The sequence below is a fragment of the Mixophyes fleayi genome, chromosome 12 (assembly GCF_038048845.1).
Source record: "Mixophyes fleayi isolate aMixFle1 chromosome 12, aMixFle1.hap1, whole genome shotgun sequence".
NCBI lineage: Eukaryota > Metazoa > Chordata > Amphibia > Anura > Limnodynastidae > Mixophyes > Mixophyes fleayi.
In genome coordinates this window covers 77,505,059-77,530,264 of record NC_134413.1, presented here as the reverse complement: position 1 = coordinate 77,530,264, position 25,206 = coordinate 77,505,059, and the positions used below count along the sequence as shown (strand labels likewise).

Sequence of the window (25,206 nt, the reverse complement as noted above, 5' to 3'; positions counted from 1 at the left end):
ACAGCAATGTTTGAGCAATAGAGTGAACCTCTGCTTAGACGGAGATTAGAGAGTCAGACGGAGATGTTTTGAAACACTGGGACCCAAGGGTCAATGCTTAAACTTCCTGTGATCTGGGTGGGGAAGTTCCAGCTCGGCTAGAAGGCCTGAGTCTAACAACTGAACGAGAGAAAGTCGCTTCTAGCCCAGTTAGAAGATAAAGTTAGTGGGGAAAAGACTGCAGAGGAGACGGTAATACACAAGAGTGACTGACAGCCCGGAAACCTTCACAAATGTGATTATAGAAGAGATAAATGACATCTCCAGGACTGGGGGTCTTCCTGGGCACCTACCTGTATAAAGCCCCCCACCAACCTGGCCTGTGGTCCGTCATCTTCTGAGGCCAGTGATGGCGAGGGTAGACGGACAAAGCTACAACAAAGGTAAATATAGAATTATAAGTCTGCAATATACCAAGTACATTTTTCTTTAATCCTTTAAACCTGTTTCTATGAGAATTTATGACCAGTTTTGCTTTACGTCAATGTTCTAGCGCAGTTTGGTCAAATGAAATCGATCACTTTGGTATATTTAACGCTACTCCATCAACCTTCTTTGGCAGGTGATTTGATTAGGACTCCAATAATTCGGAAATATTAAAACTTTGACCTGAAGGTTGCCCAAATATTGTAGATCAGTTTATAGGAAAATATTCCCACTTATCCTATTCTTTTGGGAAACATTGGGACATTTTATAAAAACTGGTGCACGGGTCACTGTGCAAAACGATGGCATAACCAATGAGATTCTGTTATTTTTCATAAAGCCCCCGCTTGCTTGGTGAGTGTCGCTGGTGCAGAACACGCCATGCCTGGGCGCTCCAGGGGTTCTATTTTGAGAATACACAGGAATGAAAGTTGTGTAACGAAGCCCCAGTTAGCGGGACCCCTCCACTCCAGCCCCGGTAGCCAGACACCGCGCAGTGACGGTATTCCCACCAATGTGCGTTTCTCATGGACTCTTCCCTTTTATTACCCTGGGGACTGCCATAGGTTGTAGCTCACCCTCTTTATCCTCAGGTCCCCCTGGGTGAGCAGGCAGCTGGTACCCCTGCACTCGCAGCTTTGGTAACCACGCGTTTCAGGTGTGAGGGAAACAACAAGCGTAGCGGAGTACAAGTTGACGGTGAATTAATAATGGGCTTTAGACCATTTCTCTCTTCTGTTAAATAAATGACTTTGCTTCATTTTCATTTGCTTCCTCCAGCATTCCGCTCCGGAACGTTAGTTATGGCGCATGTTAGAACACTTTACTTCTCTAGGCGCAGGAGCTGACATTCTGGTATGATAGACCTATCTCCTCTCTCTATCCTGTCTGCCTCTGACATGGCTGTGGTCCAGCTTTCTATCTAACAGTGGGCACCTATACAGCCCTTCTCTGTAGGGCCCTTTCTACCATTAGACACCTAGAGCCTGATACATCAAGGCACCAAATCTGCTGATTTGGAGCGTATCGTACCCAAAGTCACTCAGAACGGGCAGAAAAGTCAGTGAACGCACTCCTATTTCATGCGCTTGGTAGCCCAAAGGACACTTGCTACAGCCTACGATTTTGGGCAGTGAACTGGGCGTTTTGCCGTATTCAGTGTACAATAGGAGCGTGCCAAACTCAAGCACACGCAGCCATATCTGAATCAAGCCCTACACACGTCAAAGTTACTTGTTTATCAGCCGTATCTCTTGCTCGAGCTACAGGTCTAGTCTAAGTCCTGTAGCGATGTCAGTCTGGTTTGCATGCTCTAACATGTGTTTGCAATTACGAGCAACTGTATAAAAGTATTTTACGCTCAATAGACACTAACAACATCCTAAGAAATGTATTTCATGGAGGCGGGGGAAATAACAAAAAAACTTTTTTGCTGTTTTAACATTAATGCCTTTACTATCAGGTTACAAAATTGCAAGATTTATTTTTATTTTCCTGTGCGTTCTTTTGCGAATTTATAATCCACGTAGGTATTGGACGCATCCTGCTGCGTCCGTTGTAGGGGGGTGGCTGTCAAAGTATCCATCTCGGAACTCCGACACGGTATCAACAGTAAACTTATTGTTAAATTGTTCCTGTCTGAAACAAACTGATTGCAGCAATAAAATATTTTTTTCAGTCTAGGGTTTCGGTTAACACGATGGTGGGATAGTAGTGATACTTCATCATCATCATCTTCAGCTATTTCTATAGCGCCGCTAATTCCGCAGCGCTGTACAGAGAACTCACTCACATCAGTCCCTGCCCCATTGGAGCTTACAGTCTAAATTCTCTACCTGGCAAATAGGTTCCCCCATGCAAAGGCATCGCCAGCAGTCACCCCTTACCTGTATAGGACGACAGAGCACCGGGAAAGGCTGATCTGGAACTTATATGTACTCATGCCTACTAAGTGCCAGAGGAGAGTGGTGCCGAAAATGGCATCATTGTGGCCTTGACCGCACAGCGTGCAGTGATTGCGTAATCACCGGAAGGTAAGGCAAAAAGACCCCCATAGGCGATGAATCTCTGAATTAAAGTTGTTGCTGATCCGGGATGGAGAACTATCCAAAATTTGTGACTTACTCAGGCATTCCGGTTGAATAGGCAAGTATGCTGCTACCTACAAGTGCTGGGGGCAAGCAGATTAAGGGAATGGAGGCCCCTGGGCTAAGGGGGCCCCCATTCCCCTGTGAGCCCCCCCCCCCCATGTTAGCCCCCGTCCTGATCAATAATGCTGCTGAGCTCTGTCATTGTGATGTGACCACGCCCCCATAGTGATGTGACCATGCCCCCATTGTGATGTGACCCCGCCCCCCTCCCCCATTGCTATGTGACCACGCCCCCTTTCCTGATGTCAGGTACTAAAATGCTAGGTGGTATCTTCCGTTTATACCTGCTCTGCACAGTGTTAGGCAGCACCTGTGGGGGCGCTACCCTCTTGTGACGTGACCACGCCCTTTGTGATATGGCCACGCCCCTGCCCCGATGCTGTATTTATAGGCTATCTAGGCACAAGCCTAAGGCAGCAGTGTCCATGGGACAGGACAGGGTTTTTATCATCTTCTTTGTTTTGCTGTTTTATCAGGTAACTATAATTGAGAACGGGGGTGTTGAATAAAGGGATATGACCACGTGGGGTCAGCAATAATGATTTCAGGGTCTAGGGCCTGATTCATTAAGGATCTTAACTTAAGAAACTTCTTATTTAAGTCTCCTGGACAAAACCATGTTACAATGCAAGGGGTGCAAATGAGTGTTCTGTTTTGCACATAGGTTAAATACTGACTGTTTATTCATGTAGCACACAAATACTTGATAGCTTATTTGTACACTGAAATTTAATATATGATATTTGTGTGCTACATGAAAAAACAGTCAGTATTTCACCTATGTGCAAAATAGAAAACTAGTTTGCACCCCTTGCATTGTAACATGGTTTTGTCCAGGAGACTGAAATAAAAAGTTTCTGAAGTTAAGATCTTTAAGGATCAGGCCCCTAATCAATGACAATGCAGAGGGCAGTGTCAGTTCTAAATATAGGGCGGATGCAAGGGGGAACCTCTAACTCTATTAGAGCAGTATATTAATTAATGGCAATAATAACACAGCTGCCCGCAGAGCCACAGCTGCTGTTGTTGTGATAGATGGCCCTTGCCCGGCCTGTAACAATGGCGCGTGCGGTCCACACATCCCTCCCATTCACGGAGCCTTGCGACAGAACAGATTTGGCCGAGAGGAAGCGGAGCTGTTTGGTTTGGTTTCCTGGCCGCTTCCTGTTTCTTTGCCTTGTGTGGGGAGGATGTGATACCGAGAGAAGCGTTATTCACAAGAAGCACTCCGGAGGTGGGCTGATAAAGGGGGCAGCCCTGCGGTGGTCCCTGTGGTTGTAGAAAACAACCCAGGTGGCAGCGTGAGGCCTCACCCTTGTTCCATCTCTGTGTGTTCTGTACCCACCCAAAAACAATATGTTTCTACAAACTGGTGCACAAATAACTGTGTTGTAAACAGATTCCGTTTAGCATGTGGGGGTTACAACGACATCTTTTGCATAGTTATCTGTGCACTAGTTTTCCTTAATGCCCCCCCCCCCCCCCCATAACTTGTCTGCTGTCAAGAATATATATCTTACAGCCAAAATGAGACAGTGAGTCACAGGCTACATCCTGGCATTTTCTGACATCACCTCGGCCATAAACAGGAGTACAAGGTGCACATACACACCTTGCCTAATGGTGATGTCTAGACCAAGATTGATCAACTGGCTTCCTTGGGGTTGCATTGGGCCCTCAAACGGGTGTCGTGTAGCCCTCATGACCAGAATTATTTCACCTTTTTGCCCTTTTTTCCGGTTCATTATCATTAATCATTTTTAACATCATTATTGACATATATATATATATATTTAATTTAGTGTGATAGAGATCCACTCTCCTATAACAAAGCATTAAATTAAGCGTAGGCGGTACATGGATGAGCGTATTACCCAGCATTCTTGAGGGTTTAGTGTAGGCAGTGTCTGGTGTTGTCAGTGCAGTTGGAGACTGGTTTAGTGTAGCAGTGTTGAAACACACAGTACGTCGCAACTAGCCATAAGCAAATTAGCGGCAAAATTTTGCCCAAATCCAGTTTTGCAGCGAAACAGGCAGCTTCGAAGAGTTGCGAAGTTCTGTATTTGTACATTTGGTGGAATTTATAGTCTCTAAATACAGCTGATGACAATTCACGGTGTGACTGGAGTAGGAGGCGTGGTAAATTTTTGTGGCGAAATGCGTAAGGCGCCAAATATTTTGCAGAACAGTTTAGAAAACGTTTCTCCTCTCAGCACACAACCGCCCCTAGACAAATATTCCGCCTGTCCCTCCTTGTGGATTGCTGTATCCCCTCGTATGCCTAGATTCATCCCTTAACGCCAAAATGGCACCTGTTTGGTTCCTGCGTTTAAATTATTACTATCCACGTTGTGTAGCTTTGTAAATGTTTGCGTTTTGTGGCATTTTTAGCTGTATATCATGACTGCGTGAACACAGATGGTTGCAGAAGTTTTCTACGTCTGAGAAGGCAACAAAAACTTCATTTGTTAGTAGATTGTTCTGTCGTTGGCGAGATTTGGAGGTAGGTTGCTGTTCTAGTAAAGGAAATTCAGGGTTATACTTTGTAGTGTAACTATTGGCTGGAAGGTTTACTAATTGTCTGACATATAAAATATATAATATATATGTTTATGTCTTTTTTTATTTTCATCTCTCGATAGCCGGAGATCGGGACAGGTGCGAATGCAGGGAACAGAACAAGTCAAGAGTCAGGGAGACGTATTATTAACAGGTAAGCTGATCCCCTAATGATTTATTAACGCTGTGCCCGCGTACTGTGTCTCAGGAGGTCGGAGGCATAAACGCACCTATACAGGGACACATCAAACTACCGACTTGGCAAGTACAATCCGTCTATAATATTGTGTGGGCTAGTGATAATGCTTCGTGTTACATGTAATGTGTCGTCTGTTTATGCTGATTGTGAAATATAAATATATTTAAAGTCACAGACAAGTTTCGTTACCCTATAAAAGCTCAAGGCTGTAGTCTGAGACAGGGGCAGTGACATGATGTGAGGAGGGGAATGGAGGCAGCAGGAAGCCACAGACTGAGAGTTATATAGTGGAAGGAGCAGGGTCCCCCAGCAGCACAGAGTATATCAGGAGACGAGTGATGTGTTAGTGAGGACGGGGCTGCATGTGACAGGGGCAGTGACATGATGTGAGGAGGGGAATGGAGGCAGCAGGAAGCCACAGACTGAGAGTTATATAGTGGAAGGAACAGGGTCCCCAGCAGCACAGAGTATATCAGGAGATGAGTGATGTGTTAGTGAGGACAGGGCTGCATGTGACAGGGGCAGTAACATGATGTGAGGAGAGGAATGGAGGCAGCAGGAAGCCACAGACTGAGAGTTATATAGTGGAAGGAGCAGGGTCCCCAGCAGCACAGAGTATGTCAGGAGATGAGTGATGTGTTAGTGAGTACAGGGCTGCATGTGACAGGGGCAGTGACATGATGTGAGGAGGGGAATGGAGGCAGCAGGAAGCCACAAACTGAGAGTTATATAGTGGAAGGAGCAGAGTCCCCCAGCAGCACAGAGTATATCAGGAGATGATGGATGTGTTAGTGAGGACAGGGCTGCATGTGACAGGGGCAGTGACATGATGTGAGGAGGGGAATGGAGGCAGCAGGAAGCCACAGACTGAGAGCTATATAGTGGAAGGAGCAGGGTCCCCCAGCAGCACAGATTATATCAGGAGATGAGTGATGTGTTAGTGAGGACAGGGCTGCATGTGACAAGGGCAGTGACATGATGTGAGGAGGGGAATGGAGGCAGCAGGAAGCCACAGACTGAGAGTTATATAGTGGAAGGAGCAGGGTCCCCCAGCAGCACAGAGTATATCAGGAGATGAGTGATGTGTTAGTGAGGACAGGGCTGCATGTGACAGGGGCAGTGACATGATGTGAGGAGGGGAATGGAGGCAGCAGGAAGCCACAGACTGAGAGTTATATAGTGGAAGGAGCAGGGTCCCCCAGCAGCACAGAGTATATCAGGAGATGAGTGATGTGTTAGTGAGGACAGGGCTGCATGTGACAGGGGCAGTGACATGATGTGAGGAGGGGAATGGAGGCAGCAGGAAGCCACAGACTGAGAGTTATATAGTGGAAAGAGCAGGCTCCCCAGCAGCACAGAGTATATCAGGAGATGAGTGATGTGTTAGTGAGGACAGGGCTGCATGTGACAGGGGCAGTGACAAGAGTTTAGGCTTATGTTTTGAATTAGATTGTTAACACTTCTGGGTACTTACCTAATTCTGATTATTTTCTATAATGTGTTTGTCTTATATAGTGGATATTGTAAGAATCTGTTTAAATTGTGTACTGCCATATGTGTAAAGTCATCCATATATTAAGGTTGCTGTGACTAACCTTTATATAACCTACTATATGTGTTACATACTGTATATATTACTGTATAGCATAAAATACTTACACGGCACCGCCCTAGTATATAAACGTTCCAAAACATTTCCACTATGTCCTTTACAACATGCAGAATTGCAGAGGTGCAGCCAAAAATCAGCTTTGTTCCCCTAATGCACCATAACAGGACCATATCCTCTCTGTATAGGAGACACAGAATCATCTATCCCTCATTATAAGAGGATACAGAACCATTCCTCTCTCTATATAAGTGAATACCAATTTATCTCTGTATATAAGTGAGTACCATGACCTCTCTGTACATTAGAGTAACAGAACCATATTTCCCTGTACAAAGCTCCAGACATGTCTCCCCCATTACCAGATAAATGGATGTTTCCTCAGTGATCTGCAGGACATCTCCCAGCCTATGACAATGTCAGATCCCTGTTTAATATGATATTTCCCCCTCAGCTTAGTACATCAGCAGGAGCTCTGTTCTCACCTCACATCAGCCAGGTGTAGTATTATATAGAATAATCTGTATTAATGAGGATATTTGGAATCCCCCCTCCCCTAAGCTGGGGACTGAGGTAACATCTGCCTCCCCTAGCCCAGGTATTAGGGGATCTCCATAACAAAGAGCTCAGGTTATACAGAATAAGGCTGTGCAGCCCTCTCCCCCCTCCACCCTCCCCGGCTGAGGGGCGGGACAGGGCTCAAGTTCCTCAAGGAAGTTGCCCTGAGAAGTTATTATATCAGAAGTTTTGTGAGACTGTCAGAGGCGGGAGTCTATCAGCCAAGGTGAGTCTGACTGCACAAGTAAGTCGGGGGGGGGGGGGGGGGGTAGAGGACCAAGGGGGGGGGGCAATGGGGGGCTGGCAGGATTAGGGTGACACTTCTCTCCCTCTCTGTCTCTTGTGCATGTTGCAAACATCTGGCTCCTTTCTTCATATTAAGCCACATAGTTAAAAAAAATCAGAAAGAAAAGGAAGTTTGCAAAGTTGCAATCACTGTCTTAGGAACACAATGTAGCATTCGGGTCCTGCTCTGGTACCCTGGATTTGGATGGCTGGCACTCAGCATGCTGATGGGAGAACATGGGGGGAGGTGGCAGTGACAGGGTTAAGTGCTTTTTGGCTTTGTGCAAGGGACCTAGCAGGGAACAGATCTTGTACAGGCACGCAGAGAGGAATTCTCACATCCCAAAGTCTTCTTATTAGAAAGAAAATAAAAGGGATTGGGGAATTCCTGCTTCGTATTCTTGCAGATCTGGGTTGATGGGTCATCCGTTTGCTGCAATGGGGTTGACAGCAGAGACCGTCTTCATTGCAGGTAGGAGATAAGATCACAGATCTCCCTTATCTGCAGTGAAACCTGCTTGGCCCTGAACTTCATTATATAAGTAGGTTGGTCTGTGTCTGCCCAGCAGGTAACTGTTGCATTCATCTGGGCTGGAAGGCAGATCCGTGAGTCCACTACTCTTTGGGGAGATTTCGAAGGTCCTACTTGGTGTCCATCAACCTTTTGACCACCAGAAGTCGAACATCCTCTTTCTCTTATATATCCTTCCTTCCTTTGCCAAACTTGCTGTGTGTGTGTGTGTGTGTGTGTGTGTTTGTTTGTGAGATTTGCACCTTTGGTCCAGAATGGTGGGTCTGGGGGGTAGCAGAGGCCGGTAATGAGAGAGGGGGGGAAGCAGTGGGACATTGAAGGGGCAATGACCTACTGACAGGAAAGCGTAAACAGGTTTCTGGGCCATCGAAAGCTGTCAGTCATCACCAGTGTGAAGATGAGCAGGAAGCAGATGTGCTGTCATGTTGCAACACTGCCATTTCCATTAACCCTCTCCTTTCTGCAGCGTGTGAGTGACAAGAGCCGTACTGAGACGACAGCATCGTCAGGTTCCCAGGGGCGGTGAATAGTTCGAAGATTTGGCCCCTTGTTTTTCCATATTGACCAAATGCACAATAACATTCCTCTGTTTCTGCCTCTTAGATGCCAGTTCTTACCATCTAACCTTATTTCGCTTTATGAGTTGGTGTTCATTCAAGAGCAGTTATTCAAATGCCAAAAGAGTTTGTTAAGTAGAGATGCTCAGGCTCGGTTCCTGAAGAACCGAACACAACCGAACTTAGGGGATCCGAGCCGGCTCGGTACTGTCGCGTGCCCTCGGAATTAAAAACGAGGCTAAACGTCATTGTGACGTCATCGGATCTTGCGAGTTTTGTATTCCTTTTTAAGATCCAACATAGTGGGGGTGGGAGGTCGGACAAGCGGACCCCCATTTTTCTTTTCTGCCACTGCTGTGTGCCAATGTGCCCTAGATGTGCTAGGAACTGCCGTGTGTTTGTGTCATTGCTCTGTCGCTTACCATCCAGCCAGGTCGCTGCAGTATTTGTCCCAAAGTGTATGAAAATAATATTGTGACCTGTGAGGTGGTCAAAATTGACTGCAAATAACTTGAAATTAGTGTTATTGAGGTTAGTAATAATGTAGGAACAAAAAAAGAGCAAAATTATGTGATTTTAGCATATTTTAGGATTTTTTTCTCAAAAAAATCCCAAACCAAAACACGAAGCTAATCCAGATCCAATACCAAAACCACTTCACGGGGGTCAGTGAGCATCTCTAGTGTTAAGGAAACCAGACATGATGAGGATTGTAGTGTAAGATCTGCCGAAACAATGTCACGGGTGATGTGCTCGGATGCATCGGTTTAGCATCAAACGGTCCCTATTTTAAAACGTTGGCAACCAGGCTACAGAGAACTAGAAGATGGCCGTATATTAGAGAGACAGCATCATTTTTTTGCTTAGCTCTTTCCAACAGCGTTCTAGATTGTAGCGGTGCATCAGTGTGAGATCAGTTGGAGTCCTAACGTCAGGACTATTTGACTGGTACCCACTGATGTACAGAGTCTGTATGCTATTGGTGAGGAAGGAATATCCCGGCCGTAGGTAGAAGTTAACCTTCAGCAGAGGCTGGGTGGGTAACCGGTTCTAAATAGCACACAGGTGGACCCCTCTAAAAGTCACGCCTTGCCTTTAAAGAGCCGTCTCAGACACTTAATGTTTCCCAACAACTCACAGAATAATATCAGTGGATGAGGGTCTTGCAGGTATATTTACTTTACTGCGGGTGGAGATGTTGCCTATAGCAACCAATCAGATTCTAGCTGTCATAACTAGAATCTGATTGGTAGCTATAGGCAACATCTCCATTTTTTTCAACCCGCTGTTTAGTAAATATATCCCGTGGTAGATTAGCCAATTATTATTTTCAATAATCGTAATGACAGAGCAGAAACTTATCCTGTTTATATTACAGCACCGCTGATAAATCTATTACTGATAAAACCCGTTATCAGACTTCCAGACATACCGGTTTGGTCCCCAAATCCAATATAACCTGATTTTCACCTTCCTCCGCTATATTATTGCCAGTTTAGTGATGGGTGTAGCTTAGAATAGTAAAGCAGTGTTATACGTTAATTAAAACCTCTTCCCAAAAATATCCCCAGGGTCTGGTTTGCTGCACTGATCGCTCGAACTGGCATTTAATAGTGTAATAATGGGTAGCACGGTGGTTAGCACTGCTGCCTCTGGTCCATTCCCCACCAGGACCTTATCTGTGTGGAGTTTGTATGTTCTCCCCGTGTTTGCGTGGGTTTCCTCCCACACTCCAAAAACATACTAGTAGATTAACTGGCTAATGACAAAATTGTGTGTCTGTGTTTGACGGAATTTAGACTGTAAGCTCCATGGGGCAGGAACTGATGTGACTCATATTCTCTGCACGTAATTGGTGGCGCTATATAAATATACGATGATGATAATATTTCAGTGGTGACTGAAAAAAAAACACATAATCGACAGTAATGAATTAAATAAATCTTAATGGCTATAATTAATATTTCCGGGCAGTCGATGGCAGCTCACGTAGTCTAAAGATGGTGAAGCCGGAGGACAGGTCAGGGCTGAGGTGTGTCACTAGGTACACCTGTTTGGGGCCCTGCCCAGCCTTTTGTGCCTATACAGAGTACAGGTACGGCACCGTGACTGAGGGATCTGTCCACCCCGTTCCGCCAACGCCTTTACAGTCTTTGTTTGCACACAGAGCTGGGGGGTGACGCATACATTCACAGCCCTTGAATGCTCCAGGTGTTGTGAAACTACAAACCCCAGCATGCTTTGCTAGCCGATAGCTAGCAAGGTATGCTGGGACTTGTAGTTTCACAACACCTGAAGAGATTAGCCAGGACCGATGTCGAATGTCTTTTTTTTTTTCCCCTCTGGTTGTAAGGAAGCCGATAACCCAGGGCCCTGATTTTGTTTGTAAATGGAAAACTGGGTCACTCCTGAAGTTTGCTTAGTGCATACAAATCAAATAGTGCTCTCTAACAGGTGCCAAATGTTTGGTCATCATCCTCTTATTCTGTTCAAGTATTGAGCTCTGAATAGACCCCTCGCACTCCAGTGACTGCGTTGAGAGTTGTAGTGTTATTTGTTTATTGTATTGTACTGTTATACATTGTACGGTCTTCTTGTGTGTCCTCTGTACGGCGTTGTGGACCCTAATGATCTAAGTGCTTTGGGAGATCAGTTTTGGCAAAAGAAGCATTGTAAGTTATATAAGTTATAGAGAACCATGAACGGACTACTCACAGTGAACTGGACCAATGCAGCTAGCAACCGATGATTGGATTGGGGCAACATGGTGGCTCAGTGGATAGCACTTCTGCCTCACAGCGCTGGGTTCATGAGTTCAATTTCCGACCATGGTCTTATCTGTGAGGAGTTTTTATGTTCTCCCCTTGTTTGCGTGGGTTTCCTCCAGGTGCTTCGGTTTCCTCCCACACTCCAAAAACATACTAGTAGGTTAATTGGCTGCTATCAAAATTGACCCTAGTCTCTCTCTCTCTCTCTCTCTCTCTGTGTATGTTAGGGAATTTAGACTGTAAGCTCCAATGGGGCAGGGACTGATGTGAGTGAGTTCTCTGTACAGCGCTGCATAATCAGTGGCGCAATATAAATAAATGATGATGATGATGACATCACAAACACCGGAATTATTGGTACATCCCACAAAATGGCTATTCTACAGGAACGGCAGGAAGATCATATCACCTGAACTTCGCACTTCTGCGCAGCGGTCTGTTCCACGGTAAAACTCAATTTGCGCTGAAAAAAATATTTGCAGAGGCTTCAGCCCCGACTGCGACAGAACGCTGCCCCCGGTGGACAAAGTGTATAAGAACTATTTGAATGCTTCCTTTAACAAGCAATTACTTTGGGCCAAGCTTGGCCAACCTGTTGTTCTCGATGAACTACAAGTTCCGACCTGCGCTGTGCTGGCGGATTTATGTGCGGTTGTAAGCAGATACCAGTGACACGACAGAGAGCAGGTTTACGTAGGTCGTCCATCGCTCTTTTAAGTGTTTTCATTTAAACCAAAGAAAATTGACTGATGTGTGCGGCTCTCTCTCGCTCTCTCGCCAGGCACGCACGCTTGTATACAACGCACTTATAGCTGAAGCTGTTTACTCTGCTCGCTAAACACAAATTATCCCGGGGATGAGTCAGGCTTGGTCAGTGAAGCAGACACAATCCCTAGGAAGCCAAAAAAAAATAAAACACTAAATGGAAATGTGCATATAAGAATATGCATTAATCCTGCACCTCCGTAATGTCGGCAAGAGCAGGGAAGAGGTTAAGGCTTAGCGGAGCGTGTCCGGCAGGCAACCACCTCATTGCCTTACAAGCCCATTAAACACAAATCAAGGTGATGGATGACTAATGGGGATCTAACTGGAAATATTCTATTACAGTGGGTCTAATGCAGCTCTGGGCCATTGGCTACATGCTTAATACTTGTACAACAAATGTGTGCCTACACACATCATCATCATCATTTATTTATATAGCGCCACTGATTCCGCAGCGCTGTACAGCGAACTCACTCACATCAGTCCCTGACACATTGGAGCTTACAGTCTAAATTCCCTAACACACACACACACACACACACACACAGACAGAGAGAGAGAGAGACTAGGGTCAATTTTGTGATAGTAGCCAATTAACCTACCAGTATGTTTTTGGAGTGTGGGAGGAAACCGGAGCACCCAGAGGAACCCCACGCAAACACGGGGAGAACATACAAACTCCACACAGATAAGGCCATGGTCGGGAATCTAACTCATGACCCCTGCGCTGTGAGACAGAAGTGCTAACCACTGAGCCACCGTGCCATTTGTGCAAAGGAAGCTTCTGTACATCACCATAGTTAGAGATGTGTCATTGCAACTTATAAGCTGCCACAGATCATCTTGTCGGTTGTTGTACTGACCATAAACGTCGCAATCTGATGTGATTTTGGACAATGAGATCTGTGCAATGGGATCTGACAGCAATTTGTCTGCAACCTGCACAGATCAGATTGGCTGGCCATGACAACTGACTGCACATGCTAAATTACTATTTCCGAGTCAACCTGTGGCCTTTCAGTGGTGTTTTTATGAGTCTTTGGAAAATCGCTTGATTTTTACATCCAATGTGATCACATCCAATCTAGTTGGATCCAGTTGATCCAGATTGGATTGTTTTGGATGGATACATGACTTTGTCACGTTTTAGGCTATCATTCTGTGGGCTGAGCCTATCTTCGGCCTATTAAACACTAGGAATCGGTGAGTTAAGTGAGGCGTGAAGCACAAAAGGCCTCACACCTCAGTGATGTCACTAGTTAAATGAATTGATGTATGTTCATGAATAATGGCTTGTTTTTCACAAAAGGGCAGTCTATATTGTATGAAGGAAAAGTATATTGTAGTATAAGTAGTGTATACAGGAAAAGTGGAGGTGTTGCCCATAGCAACCAATCAGAATCTAGCTATCACTTATCTAGTACATTCTAGAACACGATAGGTAGAATCTGATTGGTTGCTATAATTTTCCCTTTTAGAAGGTTTACTACATCTATTCCGCTCAGTAACTCAGTAGATTCGGTCGGATAAACACCTAATATTTCCTAATTATGGGACATCAATATGTTTTTTGGGACCTGAATGAGAGGCAATGGGGAAGTCTGTGAATCTCACAAGTGCTGTTTAGTTGCCAATTATACCCAGGTTGTCTTCTTGTGACATTCATCATGCGTTGTATAAACCGAGGTGCCAGGCGTTGGCGTAAACCTGACTGGCACAGTTTATCATGGGCACGCTGCAGGTCTGGAAGATTGATTTCCAGCCGGGGTTGCTTCCATCTAGTATAGCAGAGTTTAAAATGTATTTGTTAATTAATTGATGGGCATGAGTCCAGGGGCAAACGCAGGATTTGTAGTGGGGGGTTTCCACACCACGCCACCAGTGGGCGTGACCAGCGTGCATGGGGGTGTGGCTATAATTTTAGACAGTGTTTGGCTGCTCTCCAACTCTTCCTATCCCCATAATATACATGGGCAATGCTGCATGTACTACTGTTAGGTGCACACAGCTCTCCCTTTTCAAGCGGGGGCAGGGTCCAGCCATCTCAATTATACAGTGCTCCAGGCTTGGAGGGGGGTTTCCAGGCACTAGGACCCCCCCTCGGTTTGCCTATGGAGTCGTATCCTGTCTATCTGTATCCGTGATGGGTAACGTGGTGGTCTGCCTGTGTCTTGCCCCGTGGAGGTCTGCATGTGTCTTGCCCCATATCTGTCTATCAGCACACGTCCGCAGACCCATATTCTAAGCCCCTTCCTCATGATCTGCTCTGTCATGTAACATACATGGTACTTCTGCCACGTAATCTCACTCCCGTCCTCCCCTACACATCTGAAACCATCCTCCGCCACCAAACTGTTATGTCGCGGGCCACGACCTGTTCACTTTTCCAGTCTTAGATAAAACTACGTCCCCTGTTCATTAATTGTGTTTTCACTATTGAAAAATCCCCACATTGCCGGATTCTGTCAGTCTTGTCAAAAACCCGTAGATAACTGCTCCAGGATGGAGACACTTCTTTCTCTTTCCATCAGTCTCTTTATAAACAGATAGAAGGTTTATCTCTGTTGAATCACGGCCATTTTTCTTACTATCCCGCAGGAGCAAACGGTGATATCGTACAGCGTGTACATCCATGGAAGGCATTGATAGATGATAGATATATTTTTTTTGCAAGTCGTGGCCTGTTCTAAAGAACGTTCATATATGTACGAGCCTTTATGCTTTAAACTCTTCGCTCTGTCTAAGGAAGTGATTGTTTTTGTGCAACGGTTTCTGCTTTCTGCGGAGTCCTAGTTTGTGTATTTAACCAGTAAATTCCCAGAGGGTAATGATCTGAGATTAATTGCGAACGTTGTAGGATGGAGAGACAGGGTCGCCCAGATAATTTGTACAATCTTAGGAAGGGCCTAGAGGAAGTCTCTGTTATCAGTACTATTTATTGTCACACTGCCTGTCCTGTTTCACCAATTACTGATATCTTTGTTACAGCAGGGTTGTGATTGGTCTCTAACTTTTCGTGAAAATGTAGAACTTTTTTTTTTTTTAATACATTTTTTTTTACATTATTTATATTCGGCAGCACAGTGGCTCAGTGGTTAGCACTTCTACCTCACAGCAGTGTGGTCATGAGTTTGATTCCCAACCATGGCCTTATCTGTGTGGAGTCTGTATGTTCTCCCCGTGTTTGCGTGGGTTTCTCCCACACTCCAAAAACATACTGGTAGGTTAATTGGCTGCTATCAAATTGACTCTAGTCTGTGTGTGTGTTAGAGAATTTAGACTGTAAGCTCCTATGGGGCAGGGACTGATGGGAATGAGTTCTCTGTACAGCGCTGCTGAATTAGTGGCACTATATAAATAAAGGATGATGATATGCTCGCGATTTCCGCTCGCCCCTTGTAGTAATTAGAACCCCCCTATGTTATCTTTAAACCATATACTCTTCCTAATCTCATGACGACTGCACCTCTTGTCATAGCTTAGCCGGAGTTCCAGCACCATCGTTGGAAGATGACAAGTTATGTAAAAGCCAAAGATTAATTCATGGGGGTGGAAGGGATTCACTAGAGGCGTAGATAAATCCCCTTCCCACCATTTGTTGGCTGGTGGAGAATCCCAGAAGCATGCTGCCCCTCTAAAACTGGAGCCCAAGGCAACTGCCTACTGCGCCTTGCCCTGAAATCCAGTTGGCAGATTCTGTATTGAGTGACGCAATGGATGCGATTTATGAAGCTCTTAAAATGCACGCCGCAATTCGCCTTGGTTTTGCGCAGCCCACTCGGCACTTGCTCTCCTGTTTTTGGAGACGTCAACACAATCACATCGAAGCTCATTAAAATAAATGTTTGTTTTTTATTCCGTGATTCTGCCGCTTGTTAGCATATTAACATATAATGTTCAGTAATATTAGCACAAGAGGGGTTAACTGGATATCTCCCAAAGCAAATCTTGCTAGTATTATTTTTTGGCTCACGTTCGCTCTCTTCCCTAGTACTGCAGACACCCCTTCGCATTGTGCAGGGGGAGGGAGATTTCTGAATTATAATTGGCAGCGCTGGTCAAACCAGGTAGGAAATCTGATACATAAATACTGAATCTGTGCACCTGATACAAACACAATAGGCGGATTTTTACATTCTTTTTTTTTTTGTAAGCTACTTGTGCTAATTGCAACGTGTCAGACATAATCGTCCGTCTGTTTGAACAGTCCTCTCTATTCTGATTGAACAGGAAATATTTCCTGCATCCTGCACAGTATATGGCGTGTCTTGTCTAGGCAACACCATTTGCAGAACAACACACAAAGTTCTGCCGATAATGAAAGGAAAACGTGTTCCACATCTGCATTCCCCCCCCCCCCAGCGTGTTCCATTAAAGTCTATCTGCCTTTTGCCTCTTGACAACAATTCACATAAGAGATCTGGCCGCACAGACTGGATGGTGTCGTTTGCTTATTTCACGAACTGCACTAACTCGTTCCGCCGTCTCTAGAGGATACCGGTCGACTCCAACCAATCAGACGCTTGCTTTAATTGTGTAACTTGCACCAGATCGATCAAAGCTGATTGCTGATCGGTTGCTATGTATTGCAGCTCACTTGCACTTTTTGATGATCATTCTCTCGTTACTGACTGACAGTTAATTTACTGACAGTTGCCCACTCTACTACTGCGTCCTAGCTGTAGCGGCTTTTTGACATTTTTCTAAAGATGTGAGAGATCTACATAAATAGGCAAAAGACTAGAACAGGAGGACATGCACTGAAACTGGAGGTTCAAAGGAAATTTTTAGGAAAAATTACTTCACAGAAAGGGTAGTGGATAAGTGGAAGAGCCTCCCATCAGAGGTGGTAGAGGCTAATGCATTAGAGCAGTTTAAACATGCTTGGTCTATACCAAGGATATCCTTATAAAGAATAAAGGATCAAATAGGGTTTGAGGTTACCATAGGTTAATAAATGGGCAGACTAGATGGGCCAAGCGTTTCTTATCTGCCGTCAAAATGTTATGTTTCCATCCTGCGGCCTTGTGCGAGTGTAATTTGACCACAAGCTTCGGTGGCCAAATTGGACAATATTCGGACATTCAGCCCTCGAGCTAAGTGGTTCCAAAGCTCAAGACTACACGCACAGCGGTTCTCTGCGTTCACCGGCCGCATTTGCCAAATATGCCAAAACCACACTGAAGCCACGCCCATTCACCCCAACAAGCCACACCCCTTTTCACTGCTCTAAATTGTGAACAATGGCAGGTACATTTTGTATAATGTGTTCCCATAACGATTCACATAGCGATCTAAAAAATATTATAAACCAAAACACATGCAGTTATGTGACAGACCCCTCTTATGACTGTAAGAGTTTCTTGAAAGCCAGAGCGTAAGAGGACAGTAGATGTTCTCAGTGACGCTTGATGATTTCGTGCCGGGGAGTGTGCACGAAGCGTGCACGTGAGCCTTGACTCTGTAAGGACTTGTGTATCAACTCTAATCCACAAGCAGCTTAGCAGAGGGTATGATAACTGACGGGTAATGAATATGCAAATATAAAATCCATTTACAGCGTTCTAATATCGGGTACAATATTTTACACTGTTATACAATATATATTTTTTTGTTAAATAAAGGCTTTTATTGATTTTGTTTTTATCTTCGTGACAGTTCTCCAATTCCGCTAGTTCTTAGTGAATTATCAGGCTAAATATTGGTTCATCGCACAAGCTAGCAGCCTCCGTAGGCAACGGCTACACTTTGATGAACGTTCCATAAGATCAGACGTGTTGCAACTAGTCCCTTTTCCCCCGGTGCCGCGCCCTCTCACAAGCCACCAGATTGTAGTCCTTGCAGAGCATTCTCTGACTGTCTTCTAGATACCCCGGAGTCGGGACCGGACGCTTGGCGTTCACAGGAGGTCTGTCAGCTGCCAGCAGCCACAGATTGATTTACGTCTGCGGCCCAGGGGAGGACCAAGCTGAACTGATTGTTGTAATAGTTTAATAGGCTAAATTAAGAGATTAATGTCTATTTTAAAAATTAAAACCTGCATTTGGTAAAGAACTCTGCAGAGGGTGGAGTAGCCATGCCCGTGGCTAAGAGAGGGAGCCCGTCAATCATCCCATCATCGTGAGGTCATGGAATGCACTGTGCCTTCGGGCCCATACAGTGACACAATGGACTGATTCAAGTTTCTTCAGGTGTGAGACTACACGGCCCAGCATGCTTTGCTAGCCGCTGGCTGGCAAGGTGTGCTGGGACTTGTAGTTTGCACAACTTTTGGACAGCCACAGGTTGGCCAGGCCTGGTCTAGTGGCTGAACTAGATGATCTGCACAATTCTTACTGCCATGACCTATATGAGCTGATTGGTGCCTGGGCTATTGCTCAATGCTGCCCTCTACAGTCTATGGTCAAAAACACAAGCCTACATGGTCTTGTTGGGTAAATGCAGGGTTTACTTTTGCTATATTTCTCTATAACTGCTCAGTAAAGCACGTGGCTGTACAGTAATTTTAAACCTGCATTGACTGATAGTATTACTATTACTATTCAAGCATTTATACAATGTCAACCTATTATAATATGGAGTTAGCAGGACAGTGCGATTTCCGGCCCACCAATTATTACGCCTTTCACTCCGATATACTAGTATTTGTGCGAGTGGAGCTAACTGTGTTGTAATACAAGGCGCAAACGTACGCTGAGATAAGAGCAGAGCTCGCAACATCACTTATTTCAATTTGCTGAATTAGCCTCTGGTAAATTAAAGGTTAATTACAGTTTTTAAATATATTTGTAAAAATGATCCCAGTCACTCTCCTAGGTCCACCTTTCTCATTGCACCAATCCGGGCCACTGACGTTATATGTTTGAAAGTACCTGCTTGATACCTCTTGGTTTTGGGACTTTGAAACACTATTACGTGTGTTAGCATTGAGTCTGTGTTTAATATAATACCTTAAATGTTCGTTTAGGTTACCAGTAGGTATCTAACGTCATTATTGAGCTGTCTAAGTGTCCATAACATTCATCTGTATCCTTCTCGTTACATTGTAGGCCATGGAGACCTTCAATTCCAAAGATCTCGCCCTTCAGGCGCAGAAGAAGATTTTGAGTCGCATGGCCAGCAAATCTATGGCCAACATGTTCATTGACGAGACGAGCAGCGAGGTCCTGGACGAGCTCTACCGAGTGTCGAAGGAATTCACCAAGAACAAAACAGAGTCCCAAAAGGTCATTAAGAATTTGATCAAGGTCGCCGTGAAGATCGCCGTCTTGTACCGTCATAACCGCTTCAGCCCCGAGGAACTGGTCCTGGCGGAAGATTTCAAGAACAAGTTGCACACTGGGGCCATGACTGCCATCAGTTTTTACGAAGTCGAGTTTACTTACGAGAAAGACGTGTTGCCGGAGATCCTCAAGGAGTGCAAAAACCTGCTCCTCCGTCTCGTTGACAAGCACCTGACGCCCAAGTCCCATGGGCGCATCCAACATGTCTTCAACCACTTCGCCAACCAGGAGATGCTCGGACAACTCTACAACCCCGATGGCTCCATGAAGCCTCACTTACAGAAGATCTGTCAGGGAATGAACAAACTGATCGATGAGGGGAAATTGTGAGCTAGGGAGGACTTGGCGTGGACAATGAAGGAGCATGAACCAGGACTCTGCCCCCAGAATGGTATGAACCTTGGGGGGCTGTGAATTGGTGGATCTCTGAGGACCGCCAATGGAACAAGCCTGGCTTTAGTAACACGAATCCCATTCTCCATCGGGGAAATATTTATGGTCAACTGCATAGACCTTCCAAAAAACTTGGTCAATGAGAAGTGACCTTCCAAGGAGCATTTGTTCTATCACTTCTCTTATTCAGAGGATGTTTGCAAACTTTTGAACAAATACAGACTTGACCTGATTCCAAGTTGCAGATGCTTCAGTATGAAACAAGTGCTTTACCGGTGAAAATCACTGGTATCTTTGTCTACATTGTACGGTTGTTGTGTGGTTGCATTCACCCCACCGTGCCTATGCAGTATATTAACTGCGTGTGTCCCAACCGCACCTTAATCCCGGCGCCCGAAAGTTTGTCTGCATAGATGAGTTTACACAACAGGTGCCTGCCTAGCAAAAGTATTTTATGTAGCAACGTTACTTTCAAGTAATTGGTACACACCCGGCAATGGCTCAACATTTACCGTTGGTGCTCGGCAGAGATCGCAGACCGCCTAGACCAGAAATAACGTAATGTTTGCACCTTGATGTTGCGGATTGTGTGCCCGTTGATCTTTAATAATGATGATTTCCGTATTACGGCCACACGGTGGCCGTTGACCGTCGTGGTCGGTTGTAGGACCATGTATTGCGTAATAATGGCGGGTTGGACACACATCGTTGGTGCGCCAAGTGGAGTTGATAATGGAGCCCAAACGACGCCTAAGTGCTGCCATTGCTACAGAATTATACCAGGGAAGCGTCCTTGCGTTGGGCAGAGATAGTGTATTTTGTTTTGTCCACCATTTGTGTCTTGATATTTCATGCTTACATTGACCACAGAATATTAGCCACTTCCAGAACAAAGTCATGTTTACAGCTGCTTGGTTTAATGATCCCGCATCCCTCCTGACCCATCCACTCTCCTATTAGGGTGGGCGATACCACTCTATGTCAAAACATGACTCGGCCTCTGGTTTTTCCAGAACAATCACCGTTGTCCAAACTGGAATTTTTATAGCGGAGATTTCCTATAATGTCTTGCTCCTAGAATGAATCCTCGCATAAATCAACAGGGTTTATGGGATAGATTCCTACAACTTTTGTAATGCAAAAAGCGGATTGGTCAAACTGAATTTAAAAGGGGTTCTGTTCCACAAAACAAATGCCCACCGCTACGACCAACGTACCCTATCTCAAAGTTGTCTGTTCTATCTGATCAACAGCCTGTTTTGTCTTTTTGCCCCTTTCAATGCCCCAATAAAAGCCTGGAGAGTGGAACATCTATGAAGTGTACAAGAAAGGTTTGGCAACCAATCAGAAGTCTGCTTTCATTTGTGCTTTCACTGTATTGGAAAATGATTGGATGTCCCAGGGTCCCCAAAAAGCCATGTACCTTGACCAGTCGAGATAAGTATTGCAAAACAGCTGGGTGCTTGTATCCCTTTTTCTGTTGAAATTGTGTCCACAGTGTGTTAATATGTGTCTAATTACTGCAACCTCAGCTGGAAAGACACTGAAACTCTCCCCCCCTTCCAAAAAAAAAAGAGGAAACGCATTGTAATGTGTATGTTGATTTTAGAGGTCATAAGCTAATATTGAAACCAGTCCTAGAAATCGTTCAGTTACAAAACACTTTATTATTCAAAGTCTCGTCTTGATTTTGCTTTAGAAAGAGACGTTCTGCATTTCTGACAATGTTCAGCTTTTTGCCGTGTAAAAAGTTGAACTTGTTTAACCGCATTCCAGATACAAGATAAGTTGCTGATTCCTGATCAGAATTCCGTGGGCCGGTTTCAAAAACAAGATCTTTCGCCCTCATTTTAATTAGCCCTTGTCCAATATTTTTTTTTATTCTTATCAAAAAATATGAACAAACGTACAATAGTTGCAAAGAAAAGCAAAACTAAGCCTTAGTCTGCAATGCCGGCATTTTTTTTAGGTAGAATTATGGTACAGCCTTTATAGTTTTATTTATTTCCCAGACATGTTATGATGTTATGCAAGTGTTTCCCAGTTACTAAACCCTCAGCCCTCGATTCTCGTGTTGAAAATATTTTCAGACACTTTATAGCAATCTATTGATTAAATTGAAAGTATTATTTTTTATTTTAAGGAGCTTTTTAGTCAATGTTGCTCTTCCTGTTGAAGGAAACAATGTTATTTACACAGATTAATCATTTAAAACATGACGTTTTACATTGATGAGGTGTAGTACCACCTTATCGCCTGTAGGGATCAGCGCTGTTACGGTCAACGGGTCCCTTTTTTTTTTTTTTAGACAAGAACCAAATAATTTATTTTTAAAATGAGACTTCTACTTTACCAAGACAAGGTATTAAGCAGATACATTATACAGGGAAGTAAATCAGATTTGTTTCTGTGGTCATACACAGAACGATAATCGTGTAGGGTATTTTTGTTATGTCCTATGACACAATGCTCTTGTGTTGTGATTAACATAGCAAGTGTTTGTCCTGATCACGCAAAAATCACCCCGCTAGGGTTTTCTACAAAGGCGTCAGTAATACTTAAATAAAATTACTTAAAAAGGAAACGATCAAAACTCTATCATTTTTTTTTTTATTATTATTTTTTTTGTCTTAAGCACGTTTGTATTTACGTCATGTAAATGGGAATGTTTTGTATTGTTTCATTTCTGGAATAAACTTTGCAATGTGATGTGGAATTTTGTTTATTTCTTGCAATTATTAGGGTATTACGCACTTGTCACCTATACGTACAAACAGTAGCTCTGATGCCAGGACACACTATTAGCAAGTTATAAAAACCCATCCCTTTCTAGTCCTTTAATATCGTTTTTCCCTGTGCTTTATGAAGAAAATACATGGTTTTTTTTTTTTTAATTGTTCTCTATTGTCTTCAGACAGAATGTTTTTTTATTGTGGAGAGTTGTTTCATTTGGGAGCGAAATGCGTAGAGAAGGACTACCTAACTTGTATTCTAAAAAAGTAATGTTTTATTGTGGTGTTAAATAATCGACACCGGCTTTTTACTCATTATATACTGTATCATTTAGCAGAAGTGGAAGAAATTTAGCAATAACATGTTCCAGAATTTCGAGAGCAAAGATGGACAGTCTGGCACCCAAGTGAACTTCAGTTCTTCCTCTGGTATAGAATATTTGCCTTGCAGTCTGAAAGAACAGATTAAAAGGGAACGAGGGATGAACACGTCTAGAAATTTAAGAGCGGGTGTGGCCCTGTTGTTCTTTGTGTTAGGTTGTGTTTGTGTGTCTCCTTGGTGCGAAATGCGGACGGAATAAATAGCAATTTTAATAATTTGTCTGGAGGGGGATGAGAAAATACTGGCTGAAGTTTCAGAACTGATATTCATAGCACACTGATACTATACAAAAACAAAAGTGAAACTAATCAAGAAAATATTTTACAGTGGTGTGGTGAAACGCGTTGACCTCACTTTTCCGGGCTCAGAGAGCTGTTTATTCAGGAAACATTTTTGCATTCTCCATCCCTGCTCTGATATAGTCTTTTGACTACCTCGAGATAAGATTGTCATAAAATTCAGAGAGTAAGGAGAATATAAAGATTCTATAGGGCAGAAATGTTTTTAGTTAGCCAGAAGCCATCTTGACAGCCGGCACTATAAATATTTCCTACGCAGCCTCCATTACCAGTGAAGTCAAATCAATAGACGATGACAAATGGATCGTTAACGCTGAACAGGAAAACCGGAGATAAATCAAGGCTTAGGCCAGTTACAAGTTCAGTAGCGCACAATGATATATAGCGGACACGGGGCTTTGGTTAAGCCTGTAGCTGAAGATCTATAGATATACAGAAGGTGAGCAACAGCAACGTCAAGTCTATGATTTACCTGGAGATCAATGTAGCTGCTGTTTTCACGATTGATTGGTGTTTGAACAGCACATAGCAAAGCAATGTTACTATAAATTAACAGGGTTAATAACCGTTAAATGAGTAGGTGTGCACAACCTGACTACAAGGCAGCCATCTTGATAAGGTCTGCCCTCAAAATGGCTGCTCCCCTGCAGCATTAATAACAATGAGGTACTTGACGTATCTGTGTTTAGGCTATCGAAATATGCAAAATAAGTGTATAATGTACATTTTACAAGCCAGTAAAACCGCTACTTGGTAAAGAGCAAAGCCTGTATATTAACATATACTCATCGGCATTTGCTCTTGGGAGTATCCCAAATTTACCATTGGAAAAGGGGGTGAGCTCAGGAAGATTGGCGAGGTAACCAAGTGTGTCCCACTTTTGTAAGGTACGTTAAAGGAGAACTTCTTCCTTAAAGGACTAATTAAAATACCTGCGTAAAACGAAGTTTCTAAATATTGTTTGTCGTATCCTCTTGGTGCAAACACACGGATGGTTCCTTCTTTGGAATCCCAATACTCTGTACTGTAGGGGACCCCGAAGAACTTTGGCCCCAAGAAAGGAGTGTCCTACATCTACCCCACCTCATATCCCCGTCATGTCGCTATGGCATCCGAATCAGAGCCAATCGTTATAGCACTAGGACTGTTGGGCCGAAGCAGAGACGTGATGGGGTAGGACGTCTTAGGAACCCCTACAGCATAGACGATGTAGGTGCCAGAGGAAGGGAACCCCACAATTAGGGTATGAACCTGGAGTATCATGAGCTGAGTTGGTAGCAAGAGATAGGTATCTCCGGAAACGCGTGGGACCTGGGTATTGGATACCATGGATGGGATGGAAGCTACGGCAAGTGCGGATAATATTTTTTGATGGAGTTCAGCATCACTGCTGCCCTACGAGAAATCACTTTTATTCATCATAATAGTCTGGCCATTTCATCAACCCAGCAGATGACTACTTACACTGTACAGAAGAAACATTCTTAATACCACCCCATATTCCTTTTAGCCAGTGTCGTACAAAGTCTGCGAAACGCGTTTCATAGAAGGCTGGTTTGATATATTTCTCAGTTGGACTCTCGAACCTTTAATAGTTACTCTGTAACACTCCAAACCTGTAGTGGTCTGGATATTTTAGGAGTGGAGTCCAAAGTTTAATATCATGA

The 25,206-nt window shown here is 44.1% G+C and overlaps 1 protein-coding gene across 4 annotated transcripts; it reads left to right on the top strand.

Annotated features, from left to right (window-relative positions):
- Window positions 1-22,842, top strand: TNFAIP8L2 (TNF alpha induced protein 8 like 2). 4 transcript variants are annotated; one of them, XM_075192039.1, is made up of 3 exons: window positions 1-422; window positions 5,258-5,328; window positions 19,500-22,842. In XM_075192039.1, exon 3 carries the CDS (start codon window positions 19,503-19,505, stop codon window positions 20,061-20,063), a length of 561 nt encoding a protein of 186 aa, XP_075048140.1. In that variant the 5' UTR covers window positions 1-422; window positions 5,258-5,328; window positions 19,500-19,502; the 3' UTR covers window positions 20,064-22,842. The 4 variants fall into 4 exon arrangements, with proteins under 4 accessions (XP_075048140.1, XP_075048139.1, XP_075048141.1 ...); XM_075192038.1 differs by lacking the exons at window positions 1-422; window positions 5,258-5,328 and adding an exon at window positions 7,677-7,766; XM_075192040.1 differs by lacking the exons at window positions 1-422; window positions 5,258-5,328 and adding an exon at window positions 7,764-7,784.
- The last annotated feature ends 2,364 nt before the right edge of the window (window positions 22,843-25,206 follow it).